The sequence below is a fragment of the Phalangium opilio genome, unplaced genomic scaffold (genome assembly GCF_054372755.1).
Source record: "Phalangium opilio isolate 3A_F unplaced genomic scaffold, DU_Popi_V2 ptg000079l_1, whole genome shotgun sequence".
In the NCBI taxonomy this organism is placed as follows: domain Eukaryota; kingdom Metazoa; phylum Arthropoda; class Arachnida; order Opiliones; family Phalangiidae; genus Phalangium; species Phalangium opilio.
In genome coordinates, this window is record NW_028324187.1 from 5,806,308 (window position 1) to 5,821,581 (window position 15,274).

The 15,274-nt window shown below is 37.5% G+C and overlaps 2 protein-coding genes across 2 annotated transcripts in view; one reads left to right on the top strand and one right to left on the bottom strand.

Moving 5' to 3' along the window:
* LOC149654410 (spindle assembly abnormal protein 6 homolog) overlaps nt 1–15,274 on the top strand; it is a 48,956-nt gene that overhangs the window by 17,877 nt on the left and 15,805 nt on the right. The gene's annotated exons all lie outside the window — the stretch shown is intronic.
* LOC149654411 (uncharacterized) lies at nt 1,024–15,130 on the bottom strand. Its single transcript, XM_089845917.1, has 6 exons — nt 14,949–15,130; nt 12,153–12,211; nt 8,796–9,207; nt 8,084–8,729; nt 4,227–8,022; nt 1,024–4,161 (listed from the first exon to the last, which is right to left on the bottom strand). The coding sequence occupies exons 1-6, from the start codon at nt 14,989–14,991 to the stop codon at nt 1,381–1,383; spliced, it is 7,737 nt and encodes a 2,578-aa protein (XP_089702043.1). The 5' UTR covers nt 14,992–15,130; the 3' UTR covers nt 1,024–1,380.

Below are 15,274 nucleotides of genomic sequence, written 5' to 3' on the forward strand. Positions count from 1 at the left end.
CGCCAAAAAGCAATGGATGGAAGGCAAAGTTATACCCCCGTGTCGTTCCCTCTTATAGAGAGCTTTCAGTTGGAGGAGGAGCTAAGTCTCGTGACATAATTTACGCCGCCATATTGGTGGGTTTAAAGCAGGAATGAAGCTGAGACCACCCAATATGGCTACCAAAACAGCGGTAAGACTTGGGAGGGTGTGACGTACTACTATCTCATCTGAAAGCTCTCTATAGAGCTATCTCAGAAGCCTTAGTGTGACGTCAGCCATGCTATTTGCCCATAGAACCAAACATGGCCCCCCAGCACTGCCAACGCCAAGTCCGTGACGTTTTACCTAGGCACTGACGTCACAACTTACTAACTTAGCTCTATTTACATAGAAATGGTTTATTCTACCTCTGACTATTTATTATCAGATCGTTTATGGGTTCTCGGTTAAACTAAACGCATTATTAAAACGAAGACAGAACGAGTTCAAGACGTTCTTTTCTAACATTTCTTTCTGTGCCAAGCTCTTTTTCTCGTGTAGATAAGCATCAGTTTACGCATCGATGGCTTTTCTAAGACGATTTTAGTAAAATATATTGTTTATTTTAAGGGTATATACATCATGCCTCTTACTATACCTCTTTAATTTTCAAGGTAAATGTTTGGTAGCCTGTGCCAGCTAGTTCGAATTTAAATTTAACACAAAGAAATTATGTTACAAGAGTTGTTTTCCTTGTTGTAACTTTAAGAAAGGTCTCAAAGATTCGTGTCTCCATCTGTTAGGTCTTGTACGCAGTATTTATTAATTATATCATAAGTTTATAATAAATCCGTCATAAGTACTAAAGCCTTACTGTTACTTCGGAGGCACGTTGTCTTCTATTTAGCCTCAGGAACCATTTGTTTATGGTTTATTAGAATCTCTTTGCCACTGGGGCGACGACAGATTTTCTGTGAACTAAAGTACAGATTAGACAGGTCTAAAAGGGGGTCTAAAGGTTTTTGGAACCATTTATCTTAAACTTTAAAGACTTGGAAAATATTTAAAATTTTTTTATTCACATCCTCGTTATTACAATTTGAAGAAAAATATTTACAGTTTTCGTAAACGCTTGGACACGACATATTTTAAATTTTCAATAATATTATTTAAAATATAATTTTCAACATTTTTTTATTTGATATTATACTTAACTAAAAAAATACTTCTTCTCTATAAAAATAAGAAATTAAATTAAGGCATAGTCCTGCTATATTTATAATTATAATCTAAGAAATCATCCCTAACTTTAGAAACACTTCATTAGCACGGACGCGTTTAAATGTTTTGTAAGAAAAATGTTTTTGGCTTTGTGATTTTTTTTTTGTTTGTTTCATGTTTGAAACACTTGAACTACGATTACATGGCTTTAATATGTAACCTTTTTGAGTCGAATTTCTCTAAATATCCCGGGGGCGCATGCGCGGCAACCACCCTAACTACACTATCGGCAACAATGTTGTCAACCAGCGACAACTGGGACATATCGAGTCCCGGAAATGGATTTTCAGTCGTAGTTGTAGTTGTCGTTGAAGGTTCAACCCGATCTGACTTTTTCCCATTTGTAGAGGATGTACTCGTAGTTACGGGTGACGTAGTTGTTACGTCGTATTTTGACGTTGTAGTAGTTGAAGTTGCGGTTGTAGTTATGGGTGTCTCAGTAGTGGTAGTTTTCTCGAAAATGTAAGCGGCGAAAGGACTGAATGTAGATGGTTCCGGTGTTGTTGTTGATATTTTTCCTTTCGCGTTGTACACGGGTCTCATTTCATCAACTACATTTTGAGCCTTGGTTCTGGGCATTAAATCCTCTATTTTGACTCTCCAGGGCGTACCGGAAGTCTGGGAGGTGTACCTAGTTATATGGGATGACGTAACGCGCGCAGTTTCAATAGTTGGGATTGGCGTTGTGGTTAAAGCAACCTTTGGTGGTATTTTGAAGATAGTTTTAGTGGATGGTGCGGTTTGACTTTCGTCAATTTTAGGGGACCATTTGACTGATACGTTAAATAACTTATGAACTGGTAAACTCGGTACCGTAACAACGTCAGGAGTTGTTGATTTATCCTCAACTTTGTAGGGTTTATCGGTTATCCACGTTGGAGAAAATTTCTTACTTGCTGGTGAACCAATTTCCTTGTAAATAGCCCATGGTGATGAGCCGATTTCTTGGTCATTGTATTGATGTATTTGAGATATAACTGGTTCCGACCATTTAGGACTTCCGGTTGTTACTGGTGCGGGTGTTGTGGTTATTAATTCGAAACCGTGTTTGTAGTTCGTCGTCCCAGTTGACGGGAGTTTGGTTGTGACTTCGTTGGTTTCTGGTTCTGTTTTGGACAAAGACGTTTGTTGTCCTGGTTTAGGTCTAGCGTCCTTTTCCCTCTGGTTGCTGATTAAAAACTCAGCTAAAGGTTCTTCAGAAACGTAATCCAATTCGCTTTCACCACCAGTCAGGTCACTTTCGGTTGTTGCGGGGCGATTTCGTTGAGCCCCAAATAACTTAGGTCGTAGTTTCTTGTCACTCATTGCGCCACCAGTTGCGTGGAAAACCTTACGATTTGATGGTGTTTGCGGATTATGATCTTCGTTAGCGTACGGTGCTATTGTTGTCGTTGAAGTACTGGCCCTTCGATAAGTAAATGGTGACTTGGTTGTAGTTGGTTCTACGGTGGATAAGCCTCCTTCCCTTGATGGTTTATAAGTAGGTCGAGGGAAGATTTTACTCGCGACTGGTCGTATTCTACCACCGAAGCCTACTGTAGTTGAAGGCTGGCTACGCGGAGTCGTGGGTGGTTCCTCTGATGTTTCTTGTATCTCCGATTTAGCCATCACGGGTGATGGTAGATTGGTAACGTCACCAGTTGCCTCTGTGACGCTGATACTATCTCTAATCGACTCCGAAACCGATTTAGGGTCCTCAGTAGTTGTGGTGTATTTGGAAGGAGGTGGAAATGTGACTGTAAAGTCCGGAACGGGTGGGATAGTGTACCCGTTGTAGTCAAATGGTGGTCTTTTTTCTACGGTTTCGTTCTTCGTTTTTTGAGTAGTTGAAGGATCATACGGTCCATAGTATGTTGGTGGGACTGGAGGAGGGGGCGGTCTGAAAGGGGGTCCGTGCTCATTGGGTTTTTTCTCGTCCATTTGATGCGTGTCATTTGTCTCTTTCTTAGGCAGCGACAGGTCAGCGTATGGTGGGATACTATGGTAGTACGGCGGGGGTTTGAAGAAATCCGAGTCAAACGGGTTGCTAATTGGATCGCTATTGTTGTAGTGTTTCAAGTAATGAGCGTGAACATTGTCCGGGTATGGCAATGTTGTAGCTTCTGTTGCGTTTCCTAAATCTCCCTCCTCTTGGCTTGGTTTCTCTTCATTTGACCCTGTGTCTTCTTGAGAATCGTATTGGCCTGAAGATGGTTCATCCCTGTCTCTTGATTCGTATTGGCCTGAAGATGGTTCATCCCTGTCTCTTGATTCGTATTGGCCTGAAGATGGTTCATCCCTGTCTCTCGATTCGTACTCGGCATTTGGTCGCGAATTTGAATTGTCCGACTGGCCACGGTCTCTTTCGTACGACTCTGATTGGCCGTCTCGATCCCTGTCATATGAATTTGAACGATCGTTATCTTGATTGTATGAATTTGATTGGTACGGATCTTGATTGTACGCGTTTGAATCGCCATGATCTCGGGTGTAAGACTCTGATTGGCCATGATCTTTGTGGTTGGAATATGATTGGTCTGAATTAGGATTACGGTTGTTATTGTAAGAATCAGATTGACCGCGACGATCATCCTCGTATTCTTGGGGTCTCTCTCTGGTATCGTAATTCTGATTTGGTTCCCTTTCCCGAGAATCGTTTGAATCGTCTTCACCAGAATCGTTTGAGTTTTCTTGGTTGTTATTTTGGCTATATTGTTTATTTTGGTTGTTTTGAGCTGGACGTCGGTAAGGGTTGTAACCATATCCGTAGTAGGGTACTGTGGCTTGACCAGGGGCTACTCCTTGCTCTTCATAATGATGAGGTTGAGGCCTCCCTTCGTTCGAATCCTGGTTTGATTGTTGCTCGTTTTGTTGATTGGGGTGATATGGTTCGCTGTATTGCACATTTGGACGATCTTGTTGGTATTGTCTATTGTCACCCTTAATGAGGAAAAGAAGTTTTAAGTACAAGTACTAAAACTTCTTAAATTTTTTAGTGTACTTACTTCATTGGGAGGCGGTCCTTGCGGTTGTACTGGCCTGGAATAAGCTTGAAAATTGGCATGAGGCGGTGCTATAATTTGCTGTCCAATTTGAGGAGCGACCGGATGAGGTACTCTGATAGTGGGTACCGTCAATGGAAAGCCCATTAAGATATGTCCTCCAGGCGATGGACTAGTCACTACTACCCCATGTGGACGAGGCTGCAAATGCGGATCTTGTTGTCGTTGAGATTGTATAAAATGAGGATGAAACTGGGGCTGTGCTTGTGGATGGTGCAGTCTTATTGGTTGAGCACCGTGTAACACTGCCGGATGTCTCGATAAATGTCCGAACCTCTGATCTTGAGGAATTGGTCTGGCGTTTATAACCGAATTCGCATTTCCAACAAACCTTCCATTATCTTGCATAAAGATTTGTCCTTGTCTCATGACGTGGCCACCACCAAATGGATTATTTAACGGTGGTCTGGAACCCATATAAGGGGACACGGCTTGGTGGATATGATCGGCGAAAATTATTTGCCTTCTTCGTCTAACTTGCGACGGATCTTCGGTGGTATTACCGGTTTTGTTGTTGTTACTGTCCGCTGTCGCTGCCTCTTCCAAATCAAAGTCGGTGTTGAAGAAGTTCTTATGTTGTGGTGCTTCGTATATCGCCTCCCGTTTTTTACTTGCTCTGTTAATCGACTCGGAATTTTCCAGTAACCCATCATGCATATGGAAGTTATTGGATTGTAAAGAGATCGAATCAAACGTCTCACCGGCCCCAAGTTCCTTATAAAACATATTGTTTTTCATAGGGTTCGATTCTTCTTCGACAACAACTTTGGGTCCCTTGTAAGAGTAGCTACCCATAAACGGTTTCTGTTCACGATCATCGAAATGGGTACCGTCTTTGTCGCTTTCGTGGGACGGTACTTTAGCTTCGTTCGAGAAAGGGTTTTGTTTATCAACGTACTGCGAGCTAGTAATTGAATCGGACACATCTGGTTCGTGATCGCTGTGTTTGTAATTGACGTGTGTCGTTACTGGGTACGACTTTGAATGGTAGATGCTTTGTATTGTGGGCGCGTTGTGATGGCTGTGCAAGCTGTGCTCGGTGTGGACGCTTTGAAAACTTTCGTGCTCTCCGCTAGGCAAGGTTGTTATGACTTCTTGACTGTCAGAGTATACGGGATAATTGCCAGAATGATCACCTTGATTGTTTTGCTGTTGTTGGGCATTTAAAGGATATGCAATTTCCTCAACGTATTCGTTGATATTACCTTGTTGCTGGTAATTTTGTTTATCAGAATCGTACTCGACTTGATTAGGTTTTGCGATATTCGTTTCGTATCTGGGTTGCTGGTTAGACCCTTGTACATTCGGAACTTCTGTTATGAAAACTACTCTTTCTCTGACTGGTTTGTTACCGTTTTGATTGTTATCACGTAACTCTTCGGGCTCGTATGACGTAGAAGTTTCGACTCTTTGATTATCATTTGCGTCGGGTCTTCTTGCCTCCTGTTGGTATTGGCTTTCTTGCGGTTGTTGTTGCTGTTGCGGATCTGTTTGGTAACTGGTGACCTCAGCGTACTGATCCGTGACAAGTTGATTTTGGGAACTTTCGGGGTAAGGGTATTCATTTCTCAATGCCTGAGCGTTTTGCGATGGGTACCTTTCGGGTCTCGGTTCGTATTCGTACGCTGGTCTGAAATGTTCTTGACTTTGAGCGGCTTGTTGACGCGAGTTTTCGTATGCTCTTTGACCCTCTTGACGCGAATCATGGTAATTACGTATTCTATTCTTTCTAGCATCTTCGTAGTCTCTAGGAGGGGAAGCTTCATGGTATCTTGATTCTTCTCTAGGTCTGTTTCCACGTTGGGGGTCCCTAGTTTCGTATTGGGGTCGGTACTCGTTCTGGTGTCTGATTTCAACGAATTCTTGAGGTTGCCTGACTTCCTGGTAAGGTTCGTGTTGTCTGACCTCTTGGTAAGGTTCGTGTTGTCTGACCTCTTGGTAAGGCTTGGGTTGTCTGACCTCTTGGTAAGGTTCGGGCTGTCTGACCTCTTGGTAAGGTTCGGGCTGTCTGACCTCTTGGTAAGGTTCGGGCTGTCTGACCTCTTGGTAAGGTTCGGGTTGTCTGACTTCTTGGTAAGGTTCGTGTTGCCTAACTTCCTGATAAGGTTCCGGTTGCCTACTAGGTTGGTACTGCGAACCACTCTGTTGATACTGATTAGAAGGCTGTCTTTCAACTTGATTCTGACTGGGTTGATACTGCTGTTGCTGAGGTTGATAATCGTAATATTCCCGTGGGCTCTCTTGTGTGGTTGGTTGTGGCACCGCGTAGAGTCCGTCAGGGTTCTCTGATATGGTAAATACTGGGGCATTTTGATAAATTCCTTCCAACTGGTTAGATCCCGCTTGATTGGACCTTGGACTTTGAGATACGGGATACCAAGAACTAATTTCCCCATACCCAGAAATAGGTCTATCTGTTGCTATTAATGGACTAAATCCATTTGAATTTTGGTAATTTTCCTGAATTGGTACTGGTATAAGTTGAGGAGGTCTTTGAGGCACAGCTTGAGGCGCTGGAGGGTATGGTCTAGTTTCGTATTGAGGTTGTTGAGGTTCCATATACCTTGATTCGCGATATCCACCTTGATTGTAGTGATTTTCCTTTGTGGGTTGGTGAGGACGTGATTCCCTAAGGTTTTCGTATTCAGCGGGTCGCCGGCGTTCCTCCTCTAACCTCACACCGTAATCAGGTAAGGGATCGGGCTTAGGCTTAAAGAAGAACTCCTTATTCACCTTAACCTTCTTTTTAGGCTTCGTGAGATGTTTCGATAAGGCAATTGTGACCTTATGACCCTTAAGGACCTTTTTCTTCCTAGGAGCTGGTGTTGTTGGGTTATAATTGTACTCGTCGTAAACATTTTTTGTGTTAAGCCTAATGGTAGCTCTATTCCTGGGAGGGCTGGTTGTTGGAGGTTCGGTACTTTCGTGAAACAGATGTGTCGGAGGCGGTATATCAAAAGGATCAGCCAATGGTCCCACGAACGTCGAAACGGGTGGAGGTGGTAAAGTAGTCGTTTGTTGAGGTCGTTTACGGTGCCTAATTTTTTTAACGACTCTACTTGGGTGTTCTTCCGGTTCTTGTATTTGAGGTTGAGTCAGAGGCTGAGAGTTATAATATGTCAAACTAGCCGGGGGTGGTGTAGTTCCTCTGTTGTAGTTTGTGACATCGTAATCGTGTTGTGGTCTTTCCGTTGTCGTAGTGAAGTGTGACTGCGTAGTGCTTTCGTAGTCATCGTAGTACACTTTGGGTCGTTCAACCGTAGTTTCTGTATTAACTCTAAGTTTTTTGCGACCTCTTGTTCTTGTCCTAGGTTTAGAAGTAGGAGGTTCTGTCGGTTGTATTTCAACTACTTCCGCTTTGTACTCGTAGTCCGGTGCCGGTGTAGTTGTAGTAGTTCTGATTTTTTTACGTCGGGGTCGACCTTGTGTTAATCTAGAGGCGTATGGTTTTCTTTCCCTAGTTTGGGTTCGGGTGCGTGGAAGTTTAGGTTTTTCAGTGACTATTTCTTCAGAGGTCTGTTCCGCCGAAGAATATTCTTCATGGTGTTGAGGCGCGCTCGTGTGACTCGGGGTTGATTGGTCAGAATTGGTTGGTGGGATGGATGATTCAGTTGTACTTGTTGAGGCCCTCAAGTGGAATTTGTTTTTGGGTCTTGGCCTGTTGAAAAGGGATCTTACTGGGGTGTTGGTTGAAGAGTCGGCTGCAGTGTCGTGATCCTTCTCCAGCTTCCGATCTCGTCTAAGAAATAATTTTTATTTTTACTTATGGTTTTAAAAATATAAATGAAATTCTCTCTTACCTATGTCCCCGTCTTCTGGTCGAGGGTGTGGCTTCACCCTTATCGTTTTCAGACCTCCTCTCCTTCCGACTTCCATATTCATCGGGACTCTGAGATATGGCTTTATCTTCACTAGCCTCGGCTTCTGATTCTGGGTCATCATAATCCAGTACTTGTTTTCGTCTTGGACTCTCGCTTCCTGTTTCCTGGTACAAGTCGGTTTTCCCCGTGGTTGTAACTTCTCTCATGTAATCCTTTGGCGCTTCGGTCGTGGTCGTTTCTCTTTGAATATCCATTTGTTCAGTGGTCATCCGCTCATCTCCTGAAGCGACTGATCGTCCAACTACGGTGGTTGATTTTTGAACGGATGTTCCGATGATGGTGGCGGATTTTTTCTTCTTTCTTAATTTCTTTTTCTTCTCGGTTTTGTCATTTGATTCTAATTGGTCCTCGTAATAGGCCTCGGTTGACGTTTCGTAATCGTCATAGTAGTTACGTGGCATTGGGTATTCGTACTCGTCATACTCGTAAGGGGCGTCTTGAGGCGCGTCTATCTCTCTGGGGTTTTCAGTAACGTAGGCGTTTGTTGGGACGTCAGTGACCTTTTGACGTAGGTTACCATGTTTCCATGATTTTGGAGCCTCTGTTGTTGTTGTCACCTCTTTATCTATAGGAGAATAATTATATTATAAGTAAAATATTAATAATAAGCGTGTCATTTGGTCGTCATCACCTTTGGCAATTCGACTATCGTACGATTCGTAAATTGGTGACATGGTACTCGAAGAAACGATTGAACCCATTGTGGAGGTAGTGATTGTGTTGTTATCTTTGGGCCTAATACCTTCGTTGATATGAAAGTACTCTGAGGATTTGGCGCAAGATTTCTTGCCAAAGCGATCGTAGTCGCAAATGAGGTTCTTCTGGTTGAATCTGGACGTAGGTGGACACATAAAAGTGAACAGCATCCCCTGTCCGTTACAATAATGGAAGACTTCGCAGTCAAATTGTACATCCGCATAGTAACCTTCATGGCGTCCTTTGCAATTGAAGGTTACCAGAGGTAATATTTTTGCCAATGGGTCTTCCGGCGGTGTTGATGACGTTACTTCCGGTTCATCTTGTTCTCGACGCCCACTACGGTGCTGAAATAATATAATAAAGGATCACTATAGATTTAATAATTGTTTCAAATCGAGGAGAGTGACGTCACAAATTGATAAAACTATTGAAATTTCCTTACAAATTTTAGAAAATAATTTTTATTTTTAGTTTTAAATCCTTTACTTAATCAATCGGTTATGGCTACGTTTACATATCGCGCAGGACTTCAAAACACAAGGTGATGTTTTTACACAACCGGTCATGGAAAACCACCCATTTAATGTTTAAAAAAAAAGATGTCACTCGATCGTTTAAGCTGAATGAGTCAAATGGCTAGCCATGTAAATCGGACGTTGTCGGGTTTATTAGGTTAAAAATAATGCTAGAAACAAACCCAATAAGGAAATCCATTACGCTTCCCTGGACACGTCTCGAAAAATCTCCCCAATTTCTCATTCATTATGGTTAAACTTCGATCATTTCCCAAAAAACATTTAAACTAAAATTATATCGAAATTAAAACTTATGCTTCTCGTTGATGACGTCATAGCATGCACTAATCTCGCGCCAAAATGATTGTAGCACGAGAAATTGATAGCTTCCTAAAAGCACGGGCACTTTTTTATATTTTAATAAATTTATTTGATACCAAAACTAAATTATAGAATTTAGTAAATAATTTAAATATTTATAAATATACTTAGGGTTTTTATTTACTCATTCTAAAATTGATTATTATTGGTCTATAAAATTATGTCAAAATAATATTCCTTATATAATATATTAGTCATAAATATAAATATTTGGGTTACGATAGAGTAAATCACTTTCCATAAATAATAGTTCTCTATAATCATTTTAAAATGTCAAAATACTTAAAAATCGTGGGCTACCGGAATAGGTTATCTCTATCTCGAATTAAAGTTGTTATTATTTATTATACAATAATCTTGATTTCTTTAAGACAGACACCGGGGTATATATGGTAATCGGTTCGCTGCTCTCGTACAATGGCACCGTTTGGGTCTATTATACCGACATTCTATTTATTATGTAAAGCCTGAATATTTTTGAATAAGGAGTAATTTTCGACTGACTTTCTTTCTTTATAGAGTTTTCAATTTGATAAACAAAGTTCAAATTTTTCACTCTAAAAATTCCCAAATTTCACTTTCACCATTGTGACTATTTATTGCCAAATACAGGGTGAAATATGCCCCACTGTCCAGTCTCAAATGTTTCGTATTAAGATTATTTCTCGTTAAGTTTAAATTTCACGAGAACTTGTACTAGTTAAGCCTTATTTTACCGTTTTGACTATTTAAGCCTATTTTGAAATTAAAATTTTAAACATCACGCGCAGTTTTTCACGCGCCAAATCTTCTACTGTAACATAGCCATAGCCCACTCGATCACGCGCTCAGCGACGAAAGCTGCGAGAAAATAGTAAAAGATTCAGGGTAGAAGTTCATTAGTTGAAGTAAATTGTTACCAAATATTATCAATATTATTTGTAAATATGAATTTAACGCTTTAATAACGATGTAAATTATATGTTGGTTGGTCGTTTGGCGTTTCTGGGTTACGAGTATCACAAACATTCTCGTACCTATATCAGTTTTATACTAGACAATGGATAAATAAAGGTTACCCCCGCCTTTCATAGTACTACCAAAACACCTTGTAACATTCGAAATAATCTTAAATATACTTAGGAAATTGTGACACCCTTAGAAAACCTTTATTTTTGCAAAGAAAATACGCTTTTTTCTAGGGAAACTCGGTTCATTTATAAGTTGTAACTCTTTATATAGCCTCGAAGATGATCTTGTACGCATGACTAAACCGTGTGTTACGTAAGACGCGTAAAAAATGGTCCATTTTAGTTTTGGGCAACCCCATCGTGAGAATTGGATACGCTTTGGTGAAATTGTATTCTTTTCCCCTGGTATTTCCTTACCGTTACGCTTTGTTACCTAAATTTCAAATTATTGACTAAATTTTTTGGCAAAACATTTTGATGTTAGTATTTTTAGTTTTGCGATCACCAAATATTAAATTTAGGAGTAGTGTTGAAAGTAAATTTGGCAATAACTGTAGGACCAAAATTTCGTCAACTGATAATAGATATTTCTCTACACTGACGCATTTGTGCAAAGTTTATTGGATTGCAGTCATGCTAGCTAGTTCAGACTCAAAATGATTTAACCTTAATTCAGGAATTAATTCATTTAAAGCAAATAAATTAATTAGTTTAAAGTAAATAAATTAATTAGTTTAAAGTAAATAAATTAATTAGTTTAAAGTAAATAAATTAATTAGTTTAAAGTAAATAAATTAATTAGTTTAAAGTAAATAAATTAATTAGTTTAAAGTAAATAAATTAATTAGTTTAAAGTAAATAAATTAATTAGTTTAAAGTAAATAAATTAATTAGTTTAAAGTAAATAAATTAATTAGTTTAAAGTAAATAAATTAATTAGTTTAAAGTAAATAAATTAATTAGTTTAAAGTAAATAAATTAATTAGTTTAAAGTAAATAAATTAATTAGTTTAAAGTAAATAAATTAATTAGTTTAAAGTAAATAAATTAATTAGTTTAAAGTAAATAAATTAATTAGTTTAAAGTAAATAAATTAATTAGTTTAAAGTAAATAAATTAATTAGTTTAAAGTAAATAAATTAATTAGTTTAAAGTAAATAAATTAATTAGTTTAATTTAAATAAATTAGTTCATTTAATTCAAATAAATTAGTTCATTAGAAGCAATTAAACTTTCATTAATTTATGAAAGTTTAATTAAAGCTTGTTATAATCGATTTCTTTAGTTTCTATTATTTTAAAAGATAATTAAACTTAATTTTAACAATAATATCCAACTTTCGCTTAAAATTAACCTTCATGTGAAACTTAACGAAAGATACATCTTCTTAAGTTACATACACTTTAAGTAATAAACCTTTAAAAACCTTAAAGAACTTCTTACCCTATTTGAAGATTTCTTTGGTTTTCGCTCCGCTGAGGCGAAATTTGCAATACAGGCAACTGAAATGAGACGTAAAAATGATTATTATTTTTATTTAAATTATACTTTGACATCCGGAAACGTATCTAAGGAATTTATTAAATGGCAATAGGTTTTTTATTTCTTTTCTTTAAGGGATTATTTATAGATTTTGTCCTAAGCCTTATTTCGCTATTGTATTGGATGGGTAATTGTACGTGACCTATTGTCCATAATTCTGGAGCAGACGTGACTCGGCTCTATGTTGTTTAAAAATGTCAATTGTCTTTATACGTTATATTTATAGATGAATTTTTAAACCAACCGGTTTTGATTAATGAAATTTTATTTGAAATTCTATCACTAATTAAATTATATTATTTTTAAAGTTATATTTGGGTTAGAAATGAAAAGAACAATGTTTGATAATTTTTGTTAAAATTGTTTTCTGAAAAAAGAACAGTGTTAATTTCGGTATTTAAATTATAGTAGGGCGATGTTAAAATATTTTTTTAAAGGACAAATATTATAAGAAATATAAACTATAGTTAAAGAACAGGGTCACGTGGTTTTAACTTCGGTATAAGTGATTTAAATTCTTCAAAAACAAAATGTACATACAAAATACAGTAACACTTGAAACTTTTACGTGTACACATCAATTTAGGCTAAACGTGATCTTTTTTTGCGCGTGAAATATGAAGCCATCCAAGAATTGCAAAAAAAAAAACTTTTTTAAGCATTTTCATATCTAACATAAAAACTCTTTGAAAATGGGGGTATATATTTTCAATGTCACTCAGCTTTGAATATTTGTTATGAAAAAAATGACCGTAACATTTGAACAGTATCCTGACTGACTGCTTCTTGGTCAATGACGCGAAACCGTAACTTCAACTTGAAATCCGTTCATTAAAAAAATCGTTTTAAATTTAAAACTTTTTTTTCTTCAATTCTCCAATTTACGTATGTAACACAGAAAAATGATACATTCTTTGACTGTCGCTAATGCGTTTTTGAAGTTCGACCTAAATTATTTAACAACTCCTGAAGTTGTTGGAACGTTTTTTCAATTTCAATATTGAACATTGCGTTTAAATGAACCTTAAATGGTTGGGAACCAAATTTGAAATTGGTCAGTAAGAAATGACTTCAGAGAGACGAAATCTGGGAAAGTCAGGGACTTTTGAAATTCTTTTAAATGAGCCTTAAAAGGTTCAGAATTAAATCTGAAGTTAATTGGTCAGTAAAAAGTGACTTCAGTCTGTCAATCAGGTAGACGAAATCTGGGAAAGTCAGGGAATTTTGAAATGAAAATAATCTATGGCAAGGTAATTTTATTTCTCTTCTAAATTTGGGTCTTGAAACTGATTTCAAAGTCAGATATATTCTCGGATTAAACTCAGATTCATAGACATAAAGAGTTAATTCTTTTGGAGCACAGTAAAATATTTAAAATGATGACAATCATCACCACGTATTCTTCAAGTAGGATAAATGTTCTCATTGTTGGTTGGCTTAAATTATCTCAAAGGATGCCCTCGCCTTTTTCCGTTAATTGAGTTCGCGTTTGAAAGAGGCTTCATTTGGGGGGAAACTTGGGAATTTTTGAAAGTTCCTAATTCTTTTGGGTCAAAATTAAAATTGCACGTGCTCATTTAGACTTACAGACAAATGCCCATTATTTTTTTAACCCAAAGACAATGGATATACCTTGTTTGCTTTGTTCAGTATTTCTTTTTGGAATAATGGAGAGTTTGTTTCGATGAATTTTAAGTTAATTTGTGTAAACTTTTAACTTGTCAAAATATCTGGGTTTTTTGAGATCACAAATTTCAAAATAAAGAATTACAGCTCAAAATGCAGATGCAGTGGATTTAGTTGAATGGGTTTTATTATTGAGAACACGTACGACTTAAGTGTTTTTAAAATAAACAAACCCTAACCTAACTATTCACGTTAATTATAATTAGTTTTTTAAATTTTAACTAACTTAGAGATTAAGTTTGAATTAAATTAATCTACATAGAACACTCGACCCTCTCCATTATTTCAAAAGTATTAATTACTCAAATCATTGCTAAACTCGAGAAAGACTTAACTATGACCTGTCAGAAGTTTTATGCTTCGTTGTCCCTTTGAGCAAAGCCTCATGCAGTATCCCCACGTGTTAGTGATGGCAGTGCGAATGTATTGTTACACAGTATAGTTAACTAACTACATGTGGAAACCCATTTAGTTTATGTTTTAATTATCTAGCTAGCTGTTAATTAAATTACGGGTGGTGTGAAATTGCGGTCATTTTGCCAGCTACGGTATCTCCTTTACTAACAAAATGATTAATTAACCTTTGCAAAACTAAATTTCGAAACCTTCAAATTAATGAATGGGCTTAGTTCTCAAAATATTAAAAAAACAACACTAGATTCGCATTCTTTTTAGGGGGTAACTTATTAAGAAATGAATAAAATAAATTAGAAAATGAATATTCAATTACGAGTTGCCAACTAATTTAGAAAATTCTTAAATTACTTCGTAAATAAACAGTTAATTAACCAATGATCTGAATGGAACAGAACTACAATATTTTCATTCTGTTGTATAGTGGTTGAATTGCACAACTCACTGGCAACACTTGTCTGCTACTATTGGGAAAATTGAATTTATTCTTAAAGGCATTGTGTAAAATTTTGTTCACATTTTTTGATGGGGTGAGGTTTTTATGGGATTTAACTAGGTATTTTTCTCGGTTTTTGATTTTTGGAGCGACAACTTTACCTGTTAGTAGAGAGAGCAGGCAGGTAGCCGCTTCTAGTTTCATTGTTATATCGTGCGGTGTTAGTTTCAGCTTGCGTTGTCCATATCACGATCAAGATCTTGGGGGAAGCAACTCCGGGTTTGGTTTTGGTTGGGGTAGGGTTGGAATCGAACCAACGAAGATTATTTTGATGCTAAAAGATGGGCCCTGTTTGATAGAAACGAATGGGAAAAGAAAAGAAAATTGGCACTTTAATATGAACCTTGATAAATATCTTGACAGATTTAACCCAAATTTTAAAGCCGATTAAAAACGTACTAAGTTGGTATTTTTCTTAACACGAATT